The 27,244-nt window shown below is 56.6% G+C and overlaps 1 protein-coding gene across 1 annotated transcript; it reads left to right on the top strand.

Annotated features, from left to right (window-relative positions):
* The first annotated feature begins 2,556 nt into the window (after nucleotides 1-2,556).
* On the top strand, nucleotides 2,557-25,318 carry VPS37B (VPS37B subunit of ESCRT-I). Its single transcript, XM_080649614.1, has 4 exons — nucleotides 2,557-2,745; nucleotides 21,721-21,892; nucleotides 22,799-22,881; nucleotides 23,570-25,318. The coding sequence occupies exons 1-4, from the start codon at nucleotides 2,635-2,637 to the stop codon at nucleotides 23,996-23,998; spliced, it is 795 nt and encodes a 264-aa protein (XP_080505740.1). The 5' UTR covers nucleotides 2,557-2,634; the 3' UTR covers nucleotides 23,999-25,318.
* The last annotated feature ends 1,926 nt before the right edge of the window (nucleotides 25,319-27,244 follow it).

The raw sequence follows: 27,244 nt of genomic DNA, 5'->3' as shown, positions 1-27,244 counted from the left end.
TACTTTCGACCACTTGTAAGAAACATCGAGAAGTTTCTAGAGCAGCAGCAGCAAACACGATTTGTCCTGCGGTTTGGCCTGTTTGACAAAGGAAGTGGTGTGTGACACAGAGAGGTTGGTGGCAGAATACAGGTTTGAGAGGAGTGGTGAGGAGGACTGGGCAGGGCCGAGATGAGAAACCCGTGTTCACTGAGCATCCGAACCCAGGCGTGCCGTGCAGAACCCCGTGTTCTTGGTGGGTGTTCTTGGCGAAGGCACTTCGTCCCTTTATGTTCTGCAACATTCTGACTCCTTTTTCTCACCTTCTGTGCGGATTGGGAGGAATTTCTGCACATCTCAAACTTCACAAGTGAGAATTTTCTGGAAAACACAACTATTCGTCTCAATTTGGCAGGTCTATTCTTTTCCTGGAGAGAAAAGAAGAAAGAAAAAAAAACTGAGCTAGTATCCCTGACCATAAATTTGACTTTCTACTTCCCCTTCCTCTTTTTTTTTTTTTTTGTGGTTTTTCTTTCTCAAAGCCACATTTTTAAATTAAAAAATTTTTTTATTCCTTTTTTGTTGTTGTTGTTGTTAATCCTCACCCGAGGCTATTTTTTCCATTGCTTTTCAGAGAGAGAGTGGAAGAGGGGGGAGAGGGGGAGAGAGAGAGAGATAGATAGGGATGTGAGAGAGACATCAATTGGTTGCCTCCTGCCTGCGCCCTGACCAGGGGTGGGGAGCGAATCCACAACCCAGATACATGCCTTGCCAGGGAACTGAACACACTCCACTCCCTTCACTGTGCAGGCCAATGCGCTAACTAGAGCTACCAGTCAGGGTTATTGACTATTTTTTTAAGATTCTTTTTAAAATTATCAAATGTCTATTTTTTATTGTTGATAGTATTACAGATGTCCCCCATTTCCCCCCTTAACCCCTCTCTACCAAGCCCCTTAGATTTTTTTCGGCTGCCTGTTTGGCTGCCTCCTGCACACCCCCTACCAGGGATCCAGCCTGCAAGCCAGGCATGTGCCCTGACTGGGAATCGAATCGGAAACCTTTCAGTGCACGGGACAGCACCCAACCAACTGAGCCACAACGGCCGGGGCAAAGCCACCTTTTTTTTTTAAACCAACTATAACAAATTCAAAGAAGAAAACTGTTGAACTCAATGAAAACTTTTACTTGCAGACATGAAATGCTTCCTCTCACTTTCCCCATTTTTCAACACACGTGTGCCCTTGGTCACGAGGGGCTGGGAGGAGAGAGAACGGGTCTGGGTAGTCCAGTGCAATGTATGGCCGGACAAATCAGACCTTATGTTCTACAGATGGCGAAGCAGAAGCATCATCTTCACCCACAAAGCTCGCCAGTCAGCCACTAAGCGTTTGCTGAATGCCTCGCCTGTGCTCAGCGCTGAGGGATGTGACCAGCTCAGTGTGTATGATGCCAGCATGGTGGATGCCAGACGGGGAGCCAGGCGACCTGCCAACTACTTGATTTGGGGAACAAAAACAAGACAAAAAGTCCTCTTCTCAGGGCCTCAGTTTCTTTATGTGTAAAATTAGGGGGCTCTAGTGGTTAACCTCAGACTTAGGTTTCCTTCCACTAGAACTGTGGCAGATTCCAAAGCAGGATGTGTTCCCAGGTTCCTGGATCTCCAGAGACTTCCAGATGGCTGGGGAGACTGAGCAATGACACCCTAAATCGTGTCGTTTCTGAAAGGGCACCAGTTGGCCCACCTTGAGGTCTAGGTGCCTTCCTGTGAGTGGGTGCAAAGGTGCCACGTGCATGGGTCCAACCTTCCTGGTCTTCTGCCCAGTCCTTGAATGTACAAGCTCGTGCTGCCTCAGGGCCTTTGCACACGCTGTCTTGCTGCCTGCAGCTTCCTGCAGCAATGGTGGCGGCTGCCTCCGTTCTCGTCCTGTAGCTCTGCGTAGGTGTCCCCTTCTCTGAGGCCCATCCTTTGACTCCTCTCTTAAAGAAAGCCTTCCCTCTTAGCCTCCGGTTTCAGCGCTCATTTCCTCCTTTGACCGCTCCCAAGCTGTAACCATTTCATTGGTTTGCTTCCCCCTCAGTCTGGTAGCGCCACAAGGCGGGCGTCCTTTCTGTCTTACGCGGAGCGGTGCCCCAGTGCCTCGCACATGTGTGGCCTCGACCAATGCTTGTGACGTGGAGGACTTGGCAGCCCACGATTCCGAGAAACCTTCCGTAGAAGGCGCTTCCCCCCCAAGTCCCTTCTGCAGCCGGGCCTGGGCGGCAGGAACCTCCTGCCCTCTGCCCGCTTTCTTTGAATCTCGGAATTCCCTTTCCTCCAGGAAAAGGCTCTTATGACATCACAGCGCCCTCTCCTGTGCCTCAGTGACATCATCACCGCCGCTCGCTGCGTCACAAGCCCGTCCCCAAGGTCCTTTCCCTTCCCTTGGAAGCCTCCAACCGCCCCCAGATACAGCCCACTGCCAGCGCCCCGCCAGGTGTGCTGCCGGCTACGCCCGTCGCCGCCCGCCCGCGCGCCGATGACGTCACGCCCCAGCGCTGGCGTCACGTGTCCCCCACCCCCTCGCCGTCGGGGGCGGGGCTTGAGGGCGGCCCTTCCGGTCGGCGGAGCCCGGCGGCCAGAGCGGCGGCGGCGGCGGCGGCCAAGTCGCGGGCATGGCGGGCGCGGGAGGCGAGGCGCGGTTCGCGGGGCTGTCGCTGGTGCAGCTGAACGAACTGCTGGAGGACGAGGGGCAGCTGGCGGCCATGGTGCAGCGGATGGAGGAGGTGAGCGGGGCCGCGAGGGCAGGGCCGCGCCGGCGGGGGCAGGACCGGGACGGGGTCGGGGGTGCGGGGGCCGGGACGGGGTCGGGGGTACGGGCTGAGCTGGGAAAAGCGTCCGTGCCCAGGGCTTGGGGCCCGAGGCTGGGAATGGAACGGGGGTCAGAGCCAGGGGTGGGCTTTGGGGGCGCAGAGGGCTGTGGCTGAGGCTGGTGGGGCGCGGAGGGAATGGGGGGGTGGAGATTGGGTTGCAGAGGGGACTGTAGTGGAGGATTAGGGGTGACAGACTGAGGGCGCCCAGGGCTTCGTCCGGGCAGAGATTGGGAAGCTTAAAGGGAAGGTGGAGGGATACAGAGAGACTGAGGCAGGTATTGGGGTCTGAGAATAGGTTTTGAGGGGCTGAGTGGACTAGCTGGATATGAGTTTTAGGAGAGAATTGAGGGGGGGGGGCTCCAAAATGGGTTTGAGGGGGCTGAGTGTAGCTGAGTCTGGGAGGTAGTTGGGGGGGCTGAGTGACTGTAGCTGGAGGTAGTTGGGGGCTGAGTGACTGTAGCTGGAGGTAGTTGGGGCTTGAGTGACTAGCTGGGTCTGGGAGGTAGTTGGGGGGCTGAGTGTAGCTGGGTCTGGGAGATAGTTTGGGGGGCTGAGCGATTGTAGCTGGGTCTGGGAGGTAGTTCTGGGGCTGAGTGACTAGCTGGGTCTAGGAGGTAGTTTGGGGGGCTGAGCGATTGTAGCTGGGTCTGGGAGGTAGTTCTGGGGCTGAGTGACTAGCTGGGTCTGGAGGTAGTTCTGGGGCTGAGTGACTAGCTGGGTCTGGGAGGTAGTTGGGGGGCTGAGTGTAGCTGGGTCTGGGAGATAGTTTGGGGGGCTGAGCGATTGTAGCTGGGTCTGGGAGGTAGTTCTGGGGCTGAGTGACTAGCTGGGTCTGGGAGGTAGTTTGGGGGGCTGAGCGATTGTAGCTGGGTCGGGAGGTAGTTCTGGGGCTGAGTGACTAGCTGGGTATGGGAGATATTTTGGGGGGCTGAGTGATTGTAGCTGGGTCTGGGAGGTAGTTCTGGGGCTGAGTGACTAGCTGGGTCTGGGAGGTAGTTCTGGGGCTGAGTGACTAGCTGGATCTGGGAGGTAGTTGGGGGGCTGAGTGTAGCTGGGTCTGGGAGAGTTTGGGGGGCTGAGTGATTGTAGCTGGGTTGGGAGGTAGTTCTGGGGCTGAGTGACCTTAGCTGGGTCTGGGAGGTAGTTTGGGGGGCTGAGTGACCTTAGCTGGGTCTGGGAGGTAGTTGGGGGGCTGAGTGACTAGCTGGGTCTGGGAGGTAGTTGGGGGCTGAGTGACTAGCTGGGTCTGGGAGGTAGTTGGGGGGCTGAGTGACTAGCTGGGTCTGGGAGGTAGTTGGGGGGCTGAGTGACTAGCTGGGTCTGGGAGGTAGTTGGGGGGCTGAGTGACTGTAGCTGGATCTGGGAGGTAGTTCTGGGGCTGAGTGACTGTAGCTGGGTCTGGGAGGTAGTTGGGGGGGCTGAGTGACTGTAGGTGGGTCTGGGAGGTAGTTTGGGGGGCTGAGTGACTAGCTGGGTCTGGGAGGTAGTTGGGGGGCTGAGTGACTAGCTGGATCTGGGAGGTAGCTCTGAGATGGGTTTTACGACTGGGCAGGGGTCTCCGAGGTATAAGACGTGAGGGGTCTGTGTCTCTGAGGGGCTCTCGGGGTCTGACTGCATGAGGAAATGGCCCTAATAGTTATCCCGGGGGCTTGTCCGGTGGGTGGGCCTAAGGGGGGTGGCAGGACCCCTTTCCCTGTAAGAGTTGCCCCCATGAAAGAAGGGAATGCTCTGCCCTAGTGTCATCCCCCCACCCCCACCCCCCAGGAGATTTCCTCGGCTGTTCATTGGAGGAAGATAAACTGGGGGGAGGGTGTTGGGGCTGGACAGCCCATCCCCACCTCTCCAGAACCTCCTGCTGGGTTCGCTCTCAGGGTAACTGACCTCACCCTGTGCCTTTGCTGCGTGCGCTTGCTTCTCCCTTTCTCCCGACTCTCTAGTCCTGTCCGGGGGTCTGGGCCTTCTCAGGCTGGTGGACCCAGGCCCATCCTGCTCTCCGGCCCACCTCCCCCTCCTCCTTTGTCTCTGAAGCCGGGGCCTTCCCACGCCTGCCTGCGGGCTGCCCCTCGCCAGAAGTCTGTGGGGGCTTTGGCTTTCTTTCCCAGGAGGGATTGTTAGCACCGAGCCAGCTCCTGAAAAGGGGGCTTGTCTGGAGGTTGCACATTCAAAATCCCTGGAAAACCCTCAACAGATCATTGTCCCGAGCGACAGAGAGGCCAGTGTAGTAAGATGGTATCAGCCTTTCCATTAATACACCCCTTGTATTCACTGGCTTGTAACTTGGCACATGTGACGTTGCTCTGAGATGCAATTTACCCCGTTTATAGTCTCGGTGCGGCACTTTCCATTCTGGAGGATAATAAGTGACAAAATCCATCTTTCTTGACTGAAGGAGAGTTTCACGTCTCCAAAGAAAGAAAACCTTCGCCTCGCTTCTCTGCTTTCCCGTTGCCAGGAGACCTTTTGTTGACCGCCAGCAGGCATCTTTCTAGTTTAATAATCAAATGAGAGGTGTGGTTTTTTTTAACGTGTAACACATGTTATTTCACTCTCTGTGACTGTCCTGGTTCAGGGAGGACGGGGGTCTGTCCTTCTATCGGCGGAACGTTCATGGAAATAAGCTGCCTTTTGGTGGAGGGAAGGTTGTGGAAGTCCAGGAACTCGCCGCCTGAGGCTGTGGGGGCCTCCCTGGCTTCCTCTTCCTGGGAACTGGAGGTTCTTCTTTAAAGGGAAAGGCAGGTTCATCGAGCAGGTTTGGGTTTATTGTGGGTTTTGGTGTCTTGTGTTTGAGTAAAGGTGACCTTCATACCTGAGTATCCTGTGCAGAGACCGAGGGCTGGCTGAGGCCACTTGTCTCGACCACATAGTTCATAACTCAGCAGGAGTTTGTTCTTCAGGGCGTAGTGCTTTTAAATACAACAAGGAAACGGGAGGCGAAGACCAGAATACCTTTCTTAGCCCGGCAGCTCACCTAGCCACTGGCACACGTGGCAGATCCTGCTGCCCTGGTCCCGTGCGGCGGGTTCTGTAGGAGCGGGTGTGCCACAGAGCAGCCCAAGTTTTTGCTCAGCTGCTGCTGTTACTCGTTGGTTTGTTGGGAGGAGGTTGTGAGACACGGCAGAAGAAAATACTTTGTGAACCGTCCACTCTCGACCACATGGAACATGTATGCTGTGGTGGTAAAGACCACCCGGGCTTTGGCATCAGACAGTCCGGGCTAGCCTCGGCCACCCACAGCTGTGTGACTGCAGGCAAGTCACTGTACCTCTCTGAGCGTCCGGAGAAGGATAATGTGGTCGTGTTTGTTTCATGGAGTTGGTGTGCGGATTATGTGAGATGGTGCATGTTAAGTCCTTAACACAGCCCATAGTCAGTGCTCAGGAGTGTAATTGCAAGTTTTTATTTTTATATTTTTGTTCATCCTCACCTGAGGATATTTTCCCCCATTTCCATTTTCATAGTGGAAGGGAGGGAGGGAGAGAGAGAGAGACGTCAGTGTGAGAGAAACAAATCAACTGGTTGCCTCCGGCACCAGCCCCAATCAGGATTGAGGCGTGAACCACAGCCCAGGTACATGCCCTTGACCAGGAATCGAACCCAAGACCCTTTGGTGCATGGGCCGACGCTCTAACCCCTGAGCACACCTGGCCACGGCATAATTGCCATTTTTAACAATCATTTGTAGTTCTCCCTTTTTAGAAAGGTTACTGGCAATCCTTCATACCAGATGATCCGGACACGTTCATAGGGTCTTATTTCCAGAATGTTGAGTCCATGTTGACTTGCCGTTAGCCTGAGAAACATTTTGCCTTCCTGTGGTCAAAAGGTTTTGGTGCCTCAGTAGGTCCAGGATGAGCCAGTAAATGGAACAGGCCTTTGGCAGCACAGAATCTCTTAACCTGAACCAAAGGCTCTGTTTTGTTTTGTGTGTGTTTTCTAATTGGCAGAAGGACGTGTTTTAAATTGCAGAGTAAGGCTTCTGGGAGCCCGAGGGGATACTTTGCGGCCACTGGAAAGTGTGGCTGTGTTGTGAAGGCTTTCATTCACTCTTAGGTTTAAAGACAGCAGGCATTGTGCTCCGTCCACTGCGATTGTCGAATGGGGGTGTGAGCGGCAGACAGTAGGTCCCATCTTCCAGGCCGTGTGCGTTCTTTCCCGTCCTCCTGTCCATGTCGGCTCCCTGCGTGCAGCACACCCAGGGACGGTGTTCTTTCCTGTTGCCGCGGGCGGATGTTTCCGATGTACATGTTTTTACTTGTTTTCAGTCACCTGTACGTGGCCTCGTATTCAGAGTTACCTGTACGTGGCCTTGTATTCAGAGTTACTTGTACGTGGCCCCATAGTCAGCATCACCTGTACGTGGCCTTGTATTCAGTTACCTGTACGTGGCCTTGTATTCAGAGTTACTTGTACGTGGCCCCATAGTCAGCATCACCTGTACGTGGCCTCGTATTCAGAGTTACTTGTACGTGGCCTTGTATTCAGCGTCACCTGTACATGGCCTCGTATTCAGAGTTACTTGTACGTGGCCTCGTATTCAGAGTCACCTGTACGTGGCCTCGTATTCAGAGTCACCTGTACGTGGCCTCGTATTCAGAGTCACCTGTACGTGGCCTCGTATTCAGAGTCACCTGTACGTGGCCTCGTATTCAGAGTCACCTGTACGTGGCCTTGTATTCAGAGTCACCTGTACGTGGCCTTGTATTCAGTTACCTGTACGTGGCCTCGTATTCAGAGTCACCTGTACGTGGCCTCGTATTCAGAGTCACCTGTACGTGGCCTCGTGTTCAGAGTCACCTGTACGTGGCCTCGTATTCAGAGTCACCTGTACGTGGCCTCGTATTCAGAGTCACCTGTACGTGGCCTCGTGTTCAGAGTCACCTGTACGTGGCCTCGTGTTCAGAGTCACCTGTACGTGGCCTCGTGTTCAGAGTCACCTGTACGTGGCCTCGTGTTCAGAGTCACCTGTACGTGGCCTCGTGTTCAGAGTCACCTGTACGTGGCCTCGTGTTCAGAGTCACCTGTACGTGGCCTCGTGTTCAGAGTCACCTGTACGTGGCCTCGTGTTCAGAGTCACCTGTACGTGGCCTCGTGTTCAGAGTTACTTGGACGTGGCCAAGGAATGTGCCTTCCTCTCTGGGTCCCGTGAACCTCGTGGACCTGGGTACTCCCTTCAAAGGAACTGTTGCCTGGGGATTGGGCAGCTACCCCGACCCCTGGGGTCACTCCTCCCAGTGTGCTTTTTGGGGAAATGCTGGTTGGTTGGTGCTAAGGATCCAATTCAGGATTTCCGTTCCCCTGGCAAGTGAGAATGCCCACCTGCTCCACGGAGGGTCTGAAGAGCAGATGGTGTGTGGAAAGTACCGAGTCTCAGTCTCTCCTGGAAGGAGTTTCCTTCCCCGAGGTGCGCTCTGCAGAGCGGCTGCGGGAATCACAGGGGTCATTGAAATGGACCAACCTCGCCGCACACGTGGCGTGCTGGGGCGAGGGGTGTGTGGAAGCCAGGATTTAACGCCCACGGTGTGCGGCCGGCGTCGGTTCCTGCTCGTGTTGTCCGGTCAGGACTGCGTGTATAAAGCCTTCAGCGATCACGTTTGCCTCTTCTCTTCCTCCGACCTGTTACTTTAACTCTTGAGTAAAAAATGACCATGCCAGGTATATTTCCCGAAATTTGGTTTTTATCTGAATTTACCTTTTTTTTAAAGGAGGCACCAAGCGAGTCGGGTGCCGTTATGTGGGTCCTGGGAGCTCTGTGCTTCGTGCCTGCCCTGTAGGGGGAGAGTGGCCCTGCCCGCCTTTCAGGGTTCTCGTGGGGCGAGGCGGCTGCTCCCGTTCTTTAGTGGGGCGAGGGGATTTGACCTGTTAGCCTGCTCACGTATTTCATCGCTCTCTGCTGCTCCTGCACTGATTGACAGCGACAGCTCTGACGCCAGCAGTGGGGCTGATCCGCCTCTCCTGGGGCAGGTTCCTCGTTGAAAATAGAGGGGATAATGGCCCGGCCGGCACGGCTCAGTGGTTGAGCATCATCCTATGATCCAGGAGGTCATGTTTCGATTCCCAGTCAGGGCACATGCCCAGGTTGCAGGCTCCATCCTAGGGAGTTGGGGGGGGGGGGTGGTGATGCAAAAGGCAGCCGATCCATAAGTCTCTCTCATCATTGATGTTTCTATCTCTCCTCTCTGAAATCAATAAAAAAATATTTTTTTTAAAAAATAAAGGGGATAATAAACAGTAACTGACTTCAGAAGGTGGTCGGGGGGTTCAGTGAGCTAAGCCTGTAAGATGCTCACCGTGGTCCCACGGCACAGGGGAGCACTCAGCAAATTGCTGTTAGCCGTCGTTGCTGAAACTCAAAGGCACAGTATTTTTGCTGCCATTTCCAGAAAGTTCCGTTTCAGGTCCACAGCTGTGGGTCACGGTCTGTGCAAGGCGTCACCCAGGACGGAAAGGTGAATAGGGCAGGATCCCGGAACTTGGTCCAGGGACATGCACAGCACAAGAGAGAATGAGGGGGCGTTTGGGAAGATGAAGAGTCGGGATTGTGGGGGGGGCAGCAGTGTGACTGTGCTAATGCCGCCAAGCTGCACATGGTTGAAAGGGGATCTGTGCTCTCTTCCGAGCGTGACCCCCCTCCCTCGCCCCAGAATTAGGTGTCTGTTATGAGCTGTAAAGGCCTCTGCGCGGCATGAGACAGAAATGGGGGATCAGGAAGAAGCGGTGGCGGGAGCGCAGCCGGGCAGGCAGGTTTATGACCAGCGAGTTGCTGTCCGCCTTTGCCAGGTTAGATTTGCTGCGAGCAGGGACAGGACAGGACAGGACAGGACGGGAGGCTGGCGGGGCTGAGCGCCAGCGTGTGGGCTCGGTGGCGGTGAGTTTCCGAGCCTGGATCAGAGGGGCGCTCCGGGATGAACCTGGCAGCCGCGCGTGGGCGGGATTGGCAGTTGGCGCGGGGACATTGCCGACGCCCCGGTCTCAGGCGGACGCGGAAGTGCAGGTGAGAAGAGCTTGGATTTGATCTCGGGTTCCGGAGAGGAGACGTAGGCCGCTGCAGGCTCCCGGCCGCCTCGGTGCCCTGGTGGGGTTGTCCCGCCCCTGCCCACCGGAGGGGCCTGCAGCTTCACCCTCTGGCTCTCCCCACCCCCTCGGTCCCTGCCCCGTGTCCCTGCTGAGCCTGGGACATGTTTATCCCTGTCCTCGCACCCGGACGCTGCCTGGCCCGTAGGATGTGCCGGTGCTGCTGAGTGAGTGGAGAGAGTGGGCCAGGGCGGGAGAGGGGTCAGAGATCCGCGCCAGCCTGAGTGTGGGGGCACACGGGGCAGTCACACTGTCCGGCTGGCACATGGGGAGCCGAGGAGGCCACATTTGGGGGCCAACTTCCTCCCAGTGCTCATTGCAACCAAAGGGAATATAAAAGGTCGAAAGGTCACCAGGAGTGATTGGTGGGCTGGGAGGAGGAGAAGGTGGCATCAGAGGGCGGAGAAACGAGGGTGGTGACCTTCCTCCTCGGACGAGCCAACATGCTGTTCAGGGCCTGCCCGTGGCCGACTGGCCGGAAGAGGAACCAGGAGTAGACAGGGCTGTTGGCCTCCGTCACGTGTGGAGCTGATGGGCTTGGGCTCAGCCGACGCGGCTGCTTCTTGGCTTCGATCACAGGATCGGGGCGTACAGTGGGGAGGATGGCAGGTACAGCGCCAAGCTGTCTGTAAGGGCCCTGTGGCAGCACCTGCTCACACGCGTGATCTCGGATGCGGCTGGGCGTCCCGCGGTCTGTCTCCTCGGCTCCGTGGGGGTTTCAGCTTCCATCACGGGCAGGAGGACTGTCTGGCCCAGTGGTGCAGGGCAGGGAGGGTCTCGGTGGGGCTTCTTCACGGGGAAGAAGAAGGTAGACGGTGGGGGTGGCTTGTCGTCACCAGGTTACCCTGCAGCATGGGATTGTGGGAGCCTTTCGTTTCTGTGCCAAAGAGTGAGTGTGAAAGGCCGATATTTGGATAGTTTGTGTTCGTACAAGTCTGTGGTTAACGCTTCTTCCAAATCAGATCTTTTGTGACGGCCTCGGTTATTTAAGGCACCTGGAGTTACATTCCTACCCGTAGCCCAGTGCTGGGGTGGCCACCTGACAGCACGCCGTTAACCCGTCACAGCTGAGGTCGAGAACGACGTGAAACCGCTAAGCCGCGTGGCTCCCGTCCTTTAGGGGAGCACGGTGTGCGTGTGACCCCGTAGTGATGCGGGCGTGCCCCAGTGGGAGGGAGTCCCAGCGAGGCTGGGCTGGGAGACCACAGGGAGGGTTTCCTAGGAGCTGCTCCTGAGCCGGGACTCAGGGTGGGTTACGCAGATCAGGAGGGAGAGGGCTTCCGTAGGGCATGGGTGACGCAGGGACCAGGCGGGGCCGGGGTCGGGGGGGGTTGGGAGGAACAGGCCGAGGGGCAGGCAGAGCCAGGTGACCTCCTGCTCTAGCCCAAGCCTGGGCTTGGCCTGCCCGTCGGAGGGAGCCCTGGTGGGTCCTGAGCTGGGCACTGCGGTCTGTCTGGCAGTTCCTGTGGAGGACTTGGGCAGCCAGCGGGAGGGGGTGGGGGCGAGACAGAGCAGGCGGAGCCTTTGGATCAAAAGGCCTTGGGGTGGCCAGTCCGACGTGGGCGGCTTTCCCTGGGCGCCTGCGCAGCCGGTCTCGCTCTGCTCGCAGTTCAGGGAACGGCCTGCGTCCTGGTTTATCTGCCAGTGGCAGATCCTTAAAGGGTGTCGGGAAGGCCAGACACTGCCAAGGAGTGAGTGATAGAAAGGGAGGGGCCAAGTTATAAAAAGCTGCGCACAAAAACGTAAGGTTGATGAGTGAGCCTCGTGGTTACGATGGGACTGGGTTGCTAGGAAACCATGGACACAGATTAACCTTCCAAAATGTCAGTTTGCTTATCTTTAAAACGGGAGTACGTAATACCACACCACCCTTGTGAGCCGTCCGCGGGTGACAGGACTGTCCGGGAGCTGTGGAGCCCAGTGCATGGCGGTAGCACGTCCCGGGAGCCGGGAGCCGTCAAGGTCAAGTGGTTGGGGCCATTTGGGGGCGTGCTCCCCGTGGAGCCTGATTGTGCGGGTGCTCTCGGTGATTCCTTACAGGGCTCCCTGGTAAGCGGTGAGGAGAGCGGAGCGTGGAGAGCTAAGAGGGTGTCCCTTCGTCTTGCTTTGTTAGGTCCGCCTGCCAGCGGAAGCTCCCCGAGGGGCTTATTGAGGGGATAAGCCGCCATCTGCTTCCATAGCCCACGGGCACGGGCTTGTCACAGATGGTGCGGTGGTTTCCCGTCATTCGCAAGGTCGGCTCTGCCTCATCGAAGGCTCCCTGCCTTCTCCGGTTAAAAAGGCAGGGAAGCCCTGGCTGGTTTGGCTCAGTGGTAGAGCATCGGCCTGCAGACTGAAGGGTCTCAGGTTCGATTCCGGTCAAGGGCACATTCCCCGGGTTGTGGGCGTGCAGGAGGCAGCCAATCAATGATTCTCTGTCATCATTGATGTTCCTATCTCTCTCTGCTTCTCCCTTCCTCTCTGAAATCAATAAAAATATACATATACACAAACACACATATATATATCCTATATAATAAAAGTATAGTATGCAAATTGTCCGTTTGACCAGGAGTTCTTCCGGGAGTTCAACCAGGGGGCGGGGCCGGCTGGGGGAAGGGAGGGAGACCCCGGCCTGCAGCGCTAGGGCCCCTACCAGTGCACGAATTAAAAAAAAGGCAGGGAAGTATATAGTATTTTAAATTCCTGATCCCAACTGAACAAACCTTTAAAAATAACATTTTTTACGCGTTATTATAGAACAAATTTAAATATGTACAAAAAACTGGAGAGGAAAATATATAATCACACGTAACAGCACCACTCAGAGATGACTGTTAACAGACATTTTATACGTTTTCTTCCAGTCTTTCTCCACCAAGATCATTATGTATACACCTTTTTCTGTTTGTTTTGTGTTATACGCTGGGCATTTTCTTACCAGAATATAAGAAAATGGCTCAGTGGTTGAGCATCGACCTATGAACCAGGAAGTCATGGTTCGATTCCCGGTCAAGGCACATGCCTGGGCTGTGGGCTCGATCCCCAGTAGGGGGTGTGCAGGAGGCAGCTGATCAGTTATTCTCTCTCATCGTTGATTGATCTATCTCTCCCTCACCCTTCTTCTCTGAAATCAATAAAAATATATATATTTTAAAAAAAAGAATGTATCTGGGTGGGTTTTTTTATCAGAATGTTCTTTTATGACATTTTTAATGGTCACATGATATTTCACTGTATGGCTATGTCTTAATTTGTGTGACCATTCCCTTACTATAGGCTATTTAGCTGCTTTTTTTTTTTTTTTTTGCTCTCATGTTATATGACAATTAACATCGGTGAACATAAACCTGTTAAAATATTTTTTGAAAACAAGTCTTTAGTATTTAGCCACTTTTAGTTAGAACATCTACTTCCCTACATCAGATATAATTGCATAGGGTTGGTTTTTTTGGTTATGAAATCTAAGTAGAATAGCTGGTTCTCCTTTGATTAATCCCTTCCTTCTTTAGCCACAGACTTAAAAAATAAAATTCCCTTCTTAGAATAGCATTTTCTCAGATTGACTCGGAGATGAGTAATTTCAAGCACGTGAGAGTAAGTGTTATCTGTTAAATGAAACTCAAGTCAGGTGGCGGGAAGTGCGGGTCAAGCTGCGCTTTAAATGTCAAAGCGCAGTTCGTTGTCAGGGGGCAGAGCCTTCGAGAGAAACCCAGGACCCGCCGGCCGGCCGGGCAGGCGGCTGCTGGTTGCACCTGTGTCAGTCGAGGCCACGCCGGCGCACCCTGAGCTCTGCTCACAACGGCTGCTTTGGCTGCTGGTCCCGGCCAGAAACTGCTACGAAGAAAAACCGGGTTTCGAAATTACCTTCCGTTAGGCGGCTTTCTTTGGGGGCGGGAGGAGGGATCGGGCTTTTTAATTACAGTAGAAGTCATTAATTGACCCCCTTTGCACGTAACTAAAGCAGGCTAGCGATTAGCCCTGTCCGTTCCCTTTATCAAATACGCTTGAGCGCCACCCCCCCCTCCCCCCGCCATGACCGTGGCCATGACCGGGTGGCAGGCGTTTCTGCTCCCACAAGGCAGCTGCATCTCTACCCAGAGTCCAGCGTGTTTGCTCTCAGACCGGTTGTTCTGGTTTTGTTAACAGCCCTGCAATGATTCCATTAAATGCTGTGGCAGCTGCTGAGCCACCGCCGTGAGGAGAGGGAAGAAGTGGGCTCAGCAGCACCCCACTTGGCCTGCTGCTCTAGGAAAATGTGGCGAATCAGGGGCAGACCAGCTTGGGGGGAACTGGGGAATTCCAGATTCCGCGCACCTTGCCCGTCCCGTGCCCGGCAGCTCTGCACGGGCAGGACGTGGTCTGGGCAGAAACACTACTGTAACTCGAGCTGGTGGGTACTTTCTCTCCAGGAAAAGACCTTGGTCTCCCACCAGGGGTGGGGAACCTTTCTTTTGGTCAAGGGCCATGTGGATATTTCTAACATCATTCGCGGGCCATACAAAATCATTAGCTCAAAAAGAAGCCTGCTGTATTTGGTCAGACGTTTCATTAACGCTCCCCGAATGCCTTGGCTGGGCCCGGCCAAGGATTTCTCGGGCCTCGTACAGCCCATGGGCCGGACGTTCCCCACCCCTGCCTCAACGGGAAAAAATGGGCAGGTGTCTTTAAAATTTTGTTTATTCAGTGATTTCCTGTTTCAACCAGCTCGGTGAGCGGCAACTAACTGGTTCTGTTGTAGTGGGTGAGGGCTCTCTGCGGCTTCCCCGGCCCACCTGCTGACCCCGGGCCTCTGTGGCCCAGGTGGGCCCGGCGTGCGGAGCCCCTGGCTTGGAGGAGACTGGGACCAGGCGGTTCACTGTGATCAGCTGGGTGTCCCGTCCCCGCCCCGCCCCTCCTCCGCCCAGAGCCCCAGGCCCAAGGTCAGTGATGGTCGCCTAGTGACAGTCCAGCTCGGACAGTTCTCGGAACCGGCACACTGACAGCCACATCCACCCAAGAAGGGGCAGCGCTTGGCCGTTTTCTCTGAATATTAGCTAACGAGGGAAAAGCAACGGCGGAAACGCCCGGAATATGGTTCCGCCAGGACTAGAAGGCTGTCCAGTTGTGTGAGCCCGAGACCACCCACCTCTTCCTGGTCTTCCAGCCCAGCCTTCGCCTTAGTGTGGTCACTCGCCCTCAGAGTGAAGGACGTGCTCATTTAAGATTCGAGCCAGCCCCACGCGAAGGGGTGGTCCAGGCGGCACCCCATGCCTGCTGCTTTCTGAGGGCAGCGGTCTGTCTCAGCCAGCAGGAGTTCGGGTCGTCAATCAAACAGTCGCCATCCATCTGTCGGTCTGTTTGTTGCGTGGGTTGCTCTGGTGGAAGATGCGATGAGCAGCTGGTACAAGGCCTTCCCCGCGCAGGCTGAGGCTCGGGGACGGTTTCGCACAGCCCACGAGGTTGCTGTCTTTCAGGGCGGTTTCATCCCGCTCTACGGCGCCCTCGCTGTGTTTTTGTATTTTTCCAGATCTTGCACTTTGGTGACAGGTTGCACAGTCCCACTCTGCGACCGTTACGGGTTCTTTCCATGAAAACTCACGGGACGCTTGGGAAGCACCTCGGGTGTGTTGGCGGCTCTGGCACAGGCTCCACCTGGAAGCCGGCGGGGAAATGAGCTCCCCGGGCAGGTGTTTTCAGGAATGGGAGAGGAATGCGGGCTTTCTAATACCGTGCCCTTTAACATCAAAGGCCGCACTCACAGTGCAGGTGGCGGTGGTGGTGGAACTGACCCTGAAGTAACTGGCGAGCTCGAGCCGGTGCAGCACAATGAAGGAGACGAGGTTAAGCTGGCGCACCCCGCCAGGCTTTCATCACCTAATCCGTGAGCCGGCGGCGTGTAGAGCCCAGTGCAACCCAACCTTCGCTGCCGTGGAAAAGAGCAGGAGCCAGGCTTGTCTCCGCCTCCGCGCGCACGTGCGTGCATGTGTGTGTGTCTCTCTCTCTCTCTCTATCTCTCTCTCTCTCTTTAGCTGTCCGTTTAATTTTATCTGGAGAGGAAAATAGCAAAATCCTAAAGGAACTGGTATTTCTCTGAGGGAGGACCAGTCTGGGTCAAGGACAGCACAGCCCACATGGGTCTGGGGCCACACGGAGGGCAGGGGTCAGCTGCTGACCAAGTTGGAGTGTCCCCCTCTGGCTATGGACTTGGAGCATCAAAAAAATGAGTGGCTACCTCCCCCCACCCCCCGTTTTTCAAGGTTGCTTGAGCATTGACTCAATCTACTGAACCTGGTTTAAGAGGGGAGGGGTGGGCGGAATCAAACAGCTATCCTGCTCTTTTGCCCTACCTAGCCGGTCTGGCTCGGGGGAAAGAGCATTGGCCAGTGGACTGAAGGATCCTGGGTTCGATCCCCGCCCTCCACCTCCCGAGAGGATGGGATGGAGATGATGCGTGAAGAGCTGGGGGCGCAGAGCCAGGCACGCAGTGCGTGCTCAGGAAGCGCTGGCACATCCTGCTGAGGTGGACGGTGTCCCATCACCAGTGACGCGCTTACTCAGAACTTTAAATTCGCATCCGTTGTGATTTTGTTTTCTCTCTCAGGCCTTCCATTGGGAGAGCAGATGCAGTCTGTGTTGGGGTGGGGGCGGGGGCGGGGGCTGCAGTGCGGGGCGAGTGCCGCGCAGCCCATGGGCCTGTCTCCCTGGATGGTCATGAGGGCCTGCTGTGTTCTGGCTACTGTCTCCCTAGAGCCTGGCACGGAGAGGTGCTCCATACGTGTTCCAGGGAGGGGGAGGGAGGGAGGGAGGGGGGGGAGGGAGGGAGGACCAGCCCGTGTTGGTGTGTGTTGTGTCTATCAAGCTTTAGGCGAGAGGTTGTCACTGAGGTTGGTGGATCTGTAATGGACGTGTCAGTTACAGTGGCCGCAAGGCCGTCGCCGCCGCCGCCTTGCTGTCCCATTGTGAAGCCAGCTTGTGTCCGGTGTGCTCCACTTTCTCTGCCGCAGCGCGCGTTTGCTTTAGGGCAGTCGCTGGCATCACCCTAATTCTCCCCTTGCCGGTTCACTGCGAACCGCCCGCACTGCCGTGTGAGCTAGGAGAGCGTCGTGTCCCAGTCCCCAGCTGGTGGTTTGTAGTCACAGTGTATCTTTGGTGCTGATCTTGGGTGTAACTTTGGTGCTACTGTTGAGCAGTGTGTGGTAAAGATTTTCGGAAGCTAATCTTCGGAGCCGTTGTTAACCGTTAACCGACAGTGGCCTGAGGCCGGAGATGTGATCCCTGCGGACTAGGCTGGGCCAGTGTTTACTGATAGGCCTGTTGGTCTGGGCCAAGCTCTGGGCCTCCGAGTGAGTGACACGATCCTCCTGTGTCATTTTATTTAACGGGAAAGCCCTTCTGGTTATGTCAGCCAGGTTCTGGCAGGACGGCCCCCAGCTCAGCGACTTGAGAGGCGAGTCCTACAGGCGTTCTTTACCAGGAGACCTGGGTGTGGACCCAGGGCCGGGGCAGGCCTGGCCTCAGGTGTGGTGGTTACCTCCAGACCCCAGGGGTGGAGAGAACAGAGTGCGAGAGGGCTGCTTTGAGTGGGGAGATGGGTCTGGCCACCTACAGTCACCCCATCGGGAGGGGACCCAGAGAACCCCATCCTCAGTCCCCATCGCCAAATCCAGCAAGAACTAGAAGGCAAGGGGCCCGTTGAACTGGTCCCGTGGCCCGTCTCAGCCAGTTGGGCTCTGGGGCTGCCACAGCAAGTGACTGCGAACTCGGTGGCTTACAGCAGGGGCAGGGCATGTCCGGCCCTATGAGGCCGTGAAATCATTTGGCCCTGCAAAGGCGTTAGGGGTAATTAAATGTTTGACCAAATACAAGAAGCTACTTTTTAAGCTGATAATTTTGTATGGCACTCGAATGATGTTACAAATATCCAGGAAAAGGGTTCCCCACCCGTGGCTTAAAACAGTCCCAGAGGCTTGAGGCCTGGAATCGGTGCCCACACTCCCCCTGGAGGCTCCCCAGGGAGTGCTCCTGCCCCTCCAGCCTCTGCTGCGTGGGCTCCTGGGCTTGTGGCCGCGTCGCTGCAGTCTCTGCCTCCGTCTTCATGCGGCCTCCTCTGCGTCCGTCTTGTCTGTGTGTCTCTTCCCAGGACACGCGTGGCTGATTCAGGGCCACTGCGAACATCCAGGGAGATCTGGTCTCCAGACCCTTAACTTAGTCACATCTGCCAAGACCCTTTTCCCAAACAAGGCCATACGCCCACGACCAGGGATGAGGCTGTGGACACATCTTTCGGGGGGTGCCATTCAGCCCACTCCAAGCACCCTGTGGCTCCCAGGAGTACAAACTCCATTGTGACGCAGCAGCCCCCCAGCCGCATGTGTGATGCCTCAGGCCTCCCCACCACCCCGTTTTTGATGAATGAACAGTTACCTGGACAAGCACAATGGACTGCAGTACAAAGGCACTCCCGCCAAAGGTATGCGCTGACCGCCCTGCAGTCGACACTTCATGTGGGTGGAGCGTGTGGCGTCTGGCGTGTGGGTTCCACCTCCACAGAGCTGTGCCTCGGAGACACCCGGCCATCACGTGGGTGAGATTGTGCAGCTCGTGTTGGGCTGTGAGCTGGGTGTTGGTGGGTGAGGGGCATCCCTACGTTTTCATGCTAAGCACCGCAGCCCACGTCTCCAGTACTAACAGCGTGTTGGGCGTTTAAAGACTCCCAGCACCACCAAGCATTTCCGTGTGTTTGTTGAAATTCACTAACATAACTCGGTCATGCCAAGGACTAAATTACAGTGTCGGGGACGCGAGGGACTGCCCCGAGCTTGTTGTCATAGAAGGGGGGAGCTTGGACATGTGGGCAGGCTCAGGAAGGCAAAGTTCTCAGAGCTGAGGTAGCCGGACCGGCCAGTGCCCATCAGAACTCCACGTCGCAGGGCCTTCTGCGAGCCCAAGCCTCCAAGCCGGCGCCGTCCCCACGCGTCTCACTTGTAACCATTGCATGTGTCATTCAGGGGAGTTTACATTTGTTTTCTTTTTGACCTTTATTTCCTGCCATATTCCTTCAACCAAATCAGTAAATAAATAAACGGCTAGTGCGTTTGAGGCAGAAAGTGCGTCCTGCGGGAACGTCGTCATTGCCGTGAGCATCCCGGAGAGGGAGGGCTGGACGTTCCGCCTGAACAGGTGCAATCAAACACCTGTCGTCTTTTCTACAACAAAGACAGCTGATTTCCCTGCCGCCTCTGCCCTCTGGCTCTGCTAATACCGAACAGGTTATTTATTTTTTAATATATTTTTATTGATTTCATAGAGGAAGGGAGATGGAGAGAGAGAGACATCAATAATGAGAGAACCATCGATCGGCTGCCTCTTGTAACCCTCCACTGGGGATCAAGCCTGCAACCTGGGCATCAAACTGTGACCTCCTGGTTCCTAGGTCGAGGCTCAACCTCTGAGCCACGCTGGCTGGGCCAGGTTTGTTTACTTATCATTGAAAAATGACTTTTTCAGTAAACGTGCACGTTTATTATATACAAGCAGAAAGAGGAAAGTAACAAGGTCACCCCGTGCCGAGGTCGCCGTTGACTCTGGGTGGACACCCATCAGACAGCGCTGCTCGGGGGAGACGGGTGGGCAGAATAGCGCCCCGTCCGTCGATCCTGCTCTGAATGCTGCTTCGCGCAGCTCACTCTCCTTCCGTCGTGAGCAGAAAGGGGAACTGCAGGGAAACCGAGCACAGCGATAAACATGCTTCCGTACCGCAGCGAGATTATTTCCTGAAAAGATTTCTCTCTGGTTAAGAAAAAGGATCATGAGAACCATCAAGGGTTGGCGACAGTTTTCAATTTCAGACGTCTGCTGGCTCGGCACCACGGCTCCCGAAGTGCGGCGGCCCCTCCATGCGGTCTCAGGTTCCTGTACAGAGCGGTCACAGCGGCGAGGCTGGGGTCAGGGAGTCGGGCCGTGTCCCCCAGAGCGCGGCCACGGGTCCTGGCTGAGTGCCGTGGGCGCTGTCCCACCAGCTCACCGCTGCTGTGTCCTCCCGTTTCCTCAGCGGGAGCACGGGCAGGAACACGGAGGAGGAGTGTTTTTCTGCATCGCACTGAGCGTCCCGAGCTGTGCTGTGGGGCCCGGGGTGGGAAGAGCTTTTGTCAGCTGCTTAGAAAGAAGCTCCACCACCTCAGCCCGTGTCCACCTGGAGAGGCTATGGGTGCGGGCTGGCAGCCACGTAGAACTCACTGATTTTTAAAGTGTAGAAACACCAGTGCCCAAAGGATTTAAGGTACAGCTGGCTCGGTGGGCCTCAGCTGAAGTGTTATTTGGCCTCTTCCGCTGGCGGTGGCTTTGCGTCTGCCCTTTTCTTTCTGCAGACAAACTGCCGTTTGCTTATAGCCTGTTGCTTCCTCGTGTTCCCCTCCTCTGGGACTTCCTAGCGCATAGAAGTGGCTGTGACCTGACTCTGACCCTGTGAGAATAAGGTGGCTGAGCTGACGCGTGCTGGGCGCTGGCCTGCCGGAGGGGACGCAGACAGAGCGCCAGAAAACACACTCCGTGCCCATGGCGATTAGTGGCAGGAAAGGGGCACCGTGACCGAGCGTGGCTGCCAGCGTGCAGTGTCCGGGTCGCGTGGTATTTGCATGTTCAGTGTTAAAAGAAGTTGCCGAGCGGTTTCTATCTAGAGCGGCTTATGGGCGTTTGTTTTCTTTGTTCATTCTTTGAAATGCTCGGCAGTCTGCAGTCGAAGGGAAGACCTCAGGGCAGGACACAGCCCGTGTGGGCCAGTGCTCTGGGTTGGGGCAGAGGGAGCCCCTGCAGGCCCTGCCAGCCCCCAGCCCTGGCAGCCAGCAGCAAGCAAGGGGAGGTTTCGGCTGTAGATTCCTAGTGCTGAGCTGGAGGCGTCTCTCCCTTTGATGTGTGTTAAGCTGCGCCCACTCTTTAGGGCCCGGCCCGTTCATCTGTGTGTCCTGCTGCAGGCCTGGGGCCATGGGCCTCGTCTTTGCTCTCTTACTCCACTAAGTTGTGCGTGTGCTCTTCTACATGTGTGCATGCATGCATGTGTGCGTGCACACACGTCAGTGAGTGTGCTGGGAGCCGTGTGGGAGCCTCCGGTGGGCATGGCTCGAGGGGGTCAATGGTGGCAGTGCAGCCAGGGCCCTACCCTGTGACTGTGGAGAGGAAGGAAGCAGTGAAAATAGACAGGGGTGGGGGGGCTGGAGGAGGGTGGTGTGCAGGGAGCAGGGAGGACTGGCACAGACTTGAGGGAGAGAACAGACAAATAGTGGGGACTGCGTGCTGCCGAACCCCAGGTCCAGAAAGTGGGTTGTGGTGGGTGAAAGGAAACGAGAGGTTCAGGCGGTGGGCTTCCCTCCTCCTCCCAGCTAACCCTCACCTCCGGAGAGGCAGGAAAGGGCAGAAGGAAACCCCGGTGGGGTCCGCTCGCCGGATGGTGGATGGTGATCAGCAGTGGGGGGGAGCTGCGGTGGGCGGGGTGGGAGCGAATGGAGCAGGCTCACGGGGCACCGACCACCTTCCCAGGGCCCCAGGCCTGACAGTCATGACGTGAGCCCACTGGCCCCCCGATAGTGATTCTTTCACTTCCCCTGGAGCAGCAGCAGACACTTGTTCTGAAAAAACCTGTTTCCTCCTGGGAGGGGTAAGGCGTTCCAGTCAGCACAGCCACTTAGCGCGGGTCAGGGGACAGAGCCGCCCTGCAGCTCGCTGGGAGGGAGGTGGCTTGCTCTTTCAGAACGGGAAGCAGCATCCACACTAGAAAGCCGAGGGGCCAGCAGGGGTGGGAACCCCTGGGGCCGGGCCGGGCACTAACACGCTTGGGTTCTCACCGTCCTGTGTTCCCTGCAGACACAGAATGTCCAGCTTAACAAAGAAATGACACTCGCCAGCAACCGGAGCCTGGCCGAGGGGAACCTCCTGTACCAGCCCCAGCTGGACGCGCGGAAGGCGCGCTTGACCCAGAAATACCAGGAGCTGCAGGTGCTGTTCGAAGCCTACCAGATCAAGAAGACCCAGCTAGGTAACTCTCAGGGCCATCGGTCAGGAATGGAGTTGGGAGCCCTTTCCCAGCTGCTGCGACCGCAAGAGAAAGGTTCTTCTGGGGAAACCTGGAGGAAGAGGGCGGCCTGCGGCGGTGTTCTGAATCGTGATGCTCCGCTGCGGCACCCTGTGTGTGCGGTTAGGCCCTCAGAGTTAGTGTTGAAATGATCATCACCGGGATGTTGCATTTTAATGTCACACTTTAATTTCCAGCCACGACAGAAGTGGGAACGGAATAGAGTCCTGGGGGCTTTGGGTAGGTTTCAGGGAGACTTCTGGGTTAGGTGGTTAAAATCACCCCCTTAGAGGTCACAGGGGCATTGGATAGACTCGTCCCCCCCCCCCCCCCCGTCACCATAACTTCGGTAAAAATGGGCCAGAACACACCTAGCCAGACAGTGAAAGGGAAGCGGCCACATGCCTGGTGCGTGAGGATGCAAACTGCGCAGCCTCTGGGCGTGACAGACGCACACCCCACCCCGGGCGTGCCATCCGCCAAGTGGGCATTGATGTGGCTCGGAGGCTGTGGCTTTACTGATAGCTGGACTTGGGGACCATCTGCATGTCCACTGTACAGTGATGGGCTCCACAGGGTGGCAGACAGGAAGTGCAGTGTCATGAGAGGGAAGTGTGGGGCAGGTCACATGCTCAGTATCAGTCCCAGTCCTCGAGGGGCGGAGGGACCTGGGCTCTGGGGCGAGGTGCACCTGTCCCCCCAGATTTAGTCTCACTGCCTGGAGAGTCCTCAGCAGGTGTGACTGCTGTCGGCTTTCTGGCTACAGTGCTCGTGCTTTGAAGGGGGAGTGGGAGGGTGGTTGTGGGAGGCTGGGGCCCTGGGATTTCCAAGGGCCGCCCCCCTGCTCACCCTGCCTCTGGCTTCTTGCAGACAGACAGCCCAGCAGTGCTTCCTTGGAGACCCTGTTAGCACTTCTTCAGGCCGAAGGAGCCAAGATTGAGGAAGACACGGAGGTAAACAGCCAGCGTCCCTGGCCCAGTTCCCTCGGGGACGGCGAGCACCACACCCCGAGGCCAGGAGGTGGCGCCTCCCAGGCTGCTCCTGAACCGAGTGACCTGGGGGCTAGGGGTGCAGCAGGGAGTGGGGTCCTCAGGTGACGGGTGCGTGTTGTGCTGACTTAGCGAGGGTCCCATGGGCGCTGGGGTGCCATCTGCTCCGAGTCAGTAGGTGGGAAGTGCCCCCAGGACGCAGCCAGCTGAGCGCTGGGGGCTGGAGCCTCACTAAGCGATGAGTCCGGGGGACAGTTGTAGCTGCAAGGCTGGCGGTGGTGGCCCAGGTGGGACCCTGGTGGGCACGCGCTGGTTTCGGTCCCGCTGAGCCCACGTGTCAGGATGCAGCAAGCGGCTCGGCCTGGTGTAAGGAGAGGGTGGGAACGACGCGGTCCGGGCCGAGGGGCCCCTGCGTCCTGAGGACAGCTCTCCCCAGCCTGTTGCTGTCCCGCTGGTGGTTGGGAGGTGGGCCCGCGGGGTCAGCCAGGGCCTGCCGTGCCGAGCTGTGGTGGATGGAGCTGTGGTGGACAGGAGGAGGGGCCCGCGTTGGGAGGAAGCTGGGGATGCCTCTCCGAGCCCACTGGGTGGTGGAGGGAGAGTCCTCCCCCCAGGGCTGGGCTGTCCCTGTGACCAGGTGTCCTGCTGCTTTCAGAACATGGCAGAGAAGTTTCTCGAGGGAGAGCTGCCTCTGGACTCTTTCATCGATGTCTACCAGAGCCAGCGGAAACTGGCCCACGTGCGGAGAGTGAAGATCGAGAAGCTGCAGGAGATGGTGCTAAAGGGGCAGAGACTCCCGCAGGCCCCAGCCCCGCTGCCGTCCAGGGTGCCCGAGCCAGTGCCTGCTGCCCCGGAGGCTAGCGGGCCCCCCTCTGTCATGCCTCGGCGCATCCCGCCCCCGGTGCCTGCAGGACGCTTAGCCACGCCGTTTACCGCTGCCATGGGCACAGCACAGGCCCCGCTGTACCCTCCCCTGCCCCCCCGCATGGGCCTCCCCACGCAGTTTGTGTCGCCATACCCACCGCCTCTCCCCCAGAGACCCCCGCCCCGGCTGCCTCACCAGCCAGGCTTCATCCTGCAGTGAGGTCCCTTGTCCATCCGTCCTGGGAGACGCCAGCCTGCTGGCCGGGCCCACGCTTGGGAGGCAGCGAGGCCCAGGGCCTGGCCGAGGGCCCAGTGGCGTCTGCTGTGAGCACTGTAGGTTGAGTAGCGTGGGGCCCTGGTTCGTGCTAGTGCCAGTTTGCATTCTCCATTCTTGTGCCGTTTGTGTTGTGAGCTCACGAACCTGGGGAAGCTGCCCTCCCTTTAGAATCGTGGTCCTCCCGTTGCAGCGTTCGCGGTAAGCGTGGTTCCTGGTTTCTGCTTTATTTTCAAGACAGTTTGTCCCAGCCTGTCCCAGCCCAGTGAGGGTCGGCCGATGGGCCAGCCCAGAAGGTGCTTACTGAGTCTGTGGGGTGACAGCCCCCCACACCCCCAAAACCTCGGTTCTTCAAAGCCACCCGCAGGGTTTGCACTTGGCCCACTGCCCAGTGGAGGTGGGCGGAGCTGGACTTTGCACATCGCTGTCCTCCCAGCTCCTCCCGCCCCCTCAGCCGGTCCCAGGGTTTCTATGAAGAAATACGCCAATATTTTTACTACGTGTGTAAATTTCCTGTTTTATATTGGGGAAGAAAACTTTTTGACACAAAACCATTCAGGGAAACTTTATAAATAAAGTGCACATGTTTTGAGCAGATGGAAGTGTAGGTGACAGGTGACACAAATCAGCTGCCCCCAGGCCATGGGGTGGCTGTGGCCCCCAACTGCCTTCAGGAAGGGCGTGTCACCCTGTGTTGTAAGAAGTTCGCGCCCTGAACCAGGGTCCTCTTGGCCAATATTCTCAGCTTCTGGCTGGGCCCTGGGAAGAGGGTGCCAAGCTAGGACCCTCTTCCTGCCCCACTAGGTTCCCAGCTATAGGTGCCACACGTGCTGAATTCCGAGGAGGTGGTGGGCGGGGGGATGTCACCACCTACCTGTAGACAAACAGGCCAGGTGCTCAGGTGGGGAACTCCTGGCTGCTGCCGAAGCTCAGACGGTCTGTCCCAGTAGCCACGGGTGAGGCCACCACCTTTGTACTCAGTGTCCACACAGTTCTGCTCCTGGACTTGGACTCTACTGTATCATACCTGTTTTCAAAGAACCAGAGCTGTATAGGACCATCTGCTGTCATGCCAGTCAGGGGCACCTGCCATGCTCTTTGAGCCAAGAGCAGTGCCACCCACCCCATGCCCCTGCCGCCGAGCAGGGCCCAGCGTGGATGTGGCGAAGGGGCTGCCAGGCCGGCCACGCCATTGCTCCAGGGCCATGTCTGAGCTGTGGTTGTGAGGCTGTGGGACCCTTTTTAATAAATAGACAATTACTACTAACAGTCCTGTCGTTTATTTGCCTGTGCGTGAAGCTGACTGGCGTGTCGGCTGACGTTAAAAATGAAAGCCACCGAGATGGCGGCCACAGCTGCCTCGTCCAGGGCCCGGGCCCTGAGGCAGAGCCCTTGTTTTCGATCAGGAATCCTCACATCCGTCAGCAAAGGGCAGCGAGAAGCAGGGTCCTCACCTGTCTCAGTGGACGCGGCCCTGGCTGCTGCCCACAGGGTCACCGCCACCTGCTGCATAGCTGATGGAAACAAACACATTCCTGCTTGTTTCAAATGACAGGAGTCAGTGGCTGACATTCTGCTCTGGGGACGTGTCCCTCCACCCCCAGGCTGAGCCAAGCCTGGGACCCTCACTGCCCGCTGTCCCTGTGCTGCGGACGAGCCTGATGCCCTGGGAGGGACTTTCCTCAGTGGGCGGGTACACAAGGAGCACCCACTGCAGCCCTGAGCAAGCTGACCCACCGCCGGCTCCTAAACAGATGCCATTCCCCGTGGCACTTGCGCTGGAGTTTTCCTGAGAAAGCAATTTCCTTTCCTTTAAGAGAATTTGTATGTAGCGGTTTCTCTTTCCCAGAGGCTCTAGGAAGCTTACAGGCAGAATCCAGTCCGCCCCAATGCAGGTTTGGCCCCTCACCCAGCTGTGTCGGATCCTCTCCTGCCTGCTGGGCCCCTTGGCTCACGAGAATGGGGTGGGGCGCGAGCAGGACAGGACCTGTCCCAAGGCTTCTCATTCGGGGTCTCCAGTTCAAGTGCAGTCGGCTTGCACCGATGTTCACTGGGGTGCACTGGGTGAGAACGAACCGCTTTAGTCTCCTCCAGCTGTTTTCCCTTAGAGTAAGAACAGGCGTTGGCCGTGTAGAAGAAGGCAGCCTTACCTTTTGCAACAGCGTGGATGGGCCTGGAGAGTATTGTGCCAAGTGACATAAGCCAGTCAGGGAAAGACAAGCACCAAGGGATTCACTCATGTGGAACCTAATGACCAAAATGAACTAACAAAATAGAAACACTCATAGGTGCAGAGGACAGACTGGCCGCTGTCAGAGGGGCAGGGAGTTTGGGGGCTGGGTGATAAAGGTGAAGGGATTAGGCAAAAACCAAAACCAACCTCATAGACACAACAATATGGCGATTACAGACGGAAAGGGGGTGGGAGGGGAAAGAAGAGGGTAAAGGGGGGTAAATGGTGATGGAAGGAAACTCGACTTCGGGTGGTGAACACACAACACTATACAAACGGTGTGTTATACAGTCACACACTGAAACCTATATGACTTCATTAACCAATGTCACTCCAATAAGTTCAATGAAGGTACAGTACTGATAGGTAAGAGCTTGTCAAGATAACTGGGCACGTTAAAAACGACCACAGAGACCGACCATGGACTCCAGTTCCTGCAAAGTAAACAGAGAACAATCATGTAAATGAGCAAATCAGTAACAGGATTTCTAGACGGCAGTAGAGCTATTATTACAATATGGCAACGGGACAGAGCAGTTCTTCCCTTAAAGTAACTATTTCATTTATTTCATTTGAAAACATGTTTGTCTGTTACTGCTCGTCTTGCTAACATCTACTGAGGGTGCCACGTGCGCCAGGCAGCCCATAAGCAGTTACATGCATTATCTTCCTAAGTCCTCAGCACTCCCCACCCAGTGGGTGCTGTGAGTGTCTGCATCTCATACAGGAAGATGCTTCAGCTTAGACTTCCCGTCTCCCTTCCAGACACGAGGCTGGAAAGGCACAACTGGGATTCACAGGAATCCACGGCTGTCCAGTGAGGTAGCCATATGTACACCCTCACAATGTTCCCTCACCAGGGCACTGCCCCCTCCTTGCCAGACAAGCTCCCTGAGGTTGATGTCTTTTCTTTGCTGCTGTGTCTCCAGTAGCTGGCATGCTGTTTGGCACAGCAAAGG

Source organism: Plecotus auritus (genome assembly GCF_963455305.1).
Source record: "Plecotus auritus genome assembly, chromosome: 13".
NCBI lineage: Eukaryota > Metazoa > Chordata > Mammalia > Chiroptera > Vespertilionidae > Plecotus > Plecotus auritus.
The sequence above is the reverse complement of the archived record's forward strand: the minus strand, read 5'-3'. Positions and strand labels throughout refer to the sequence as shown.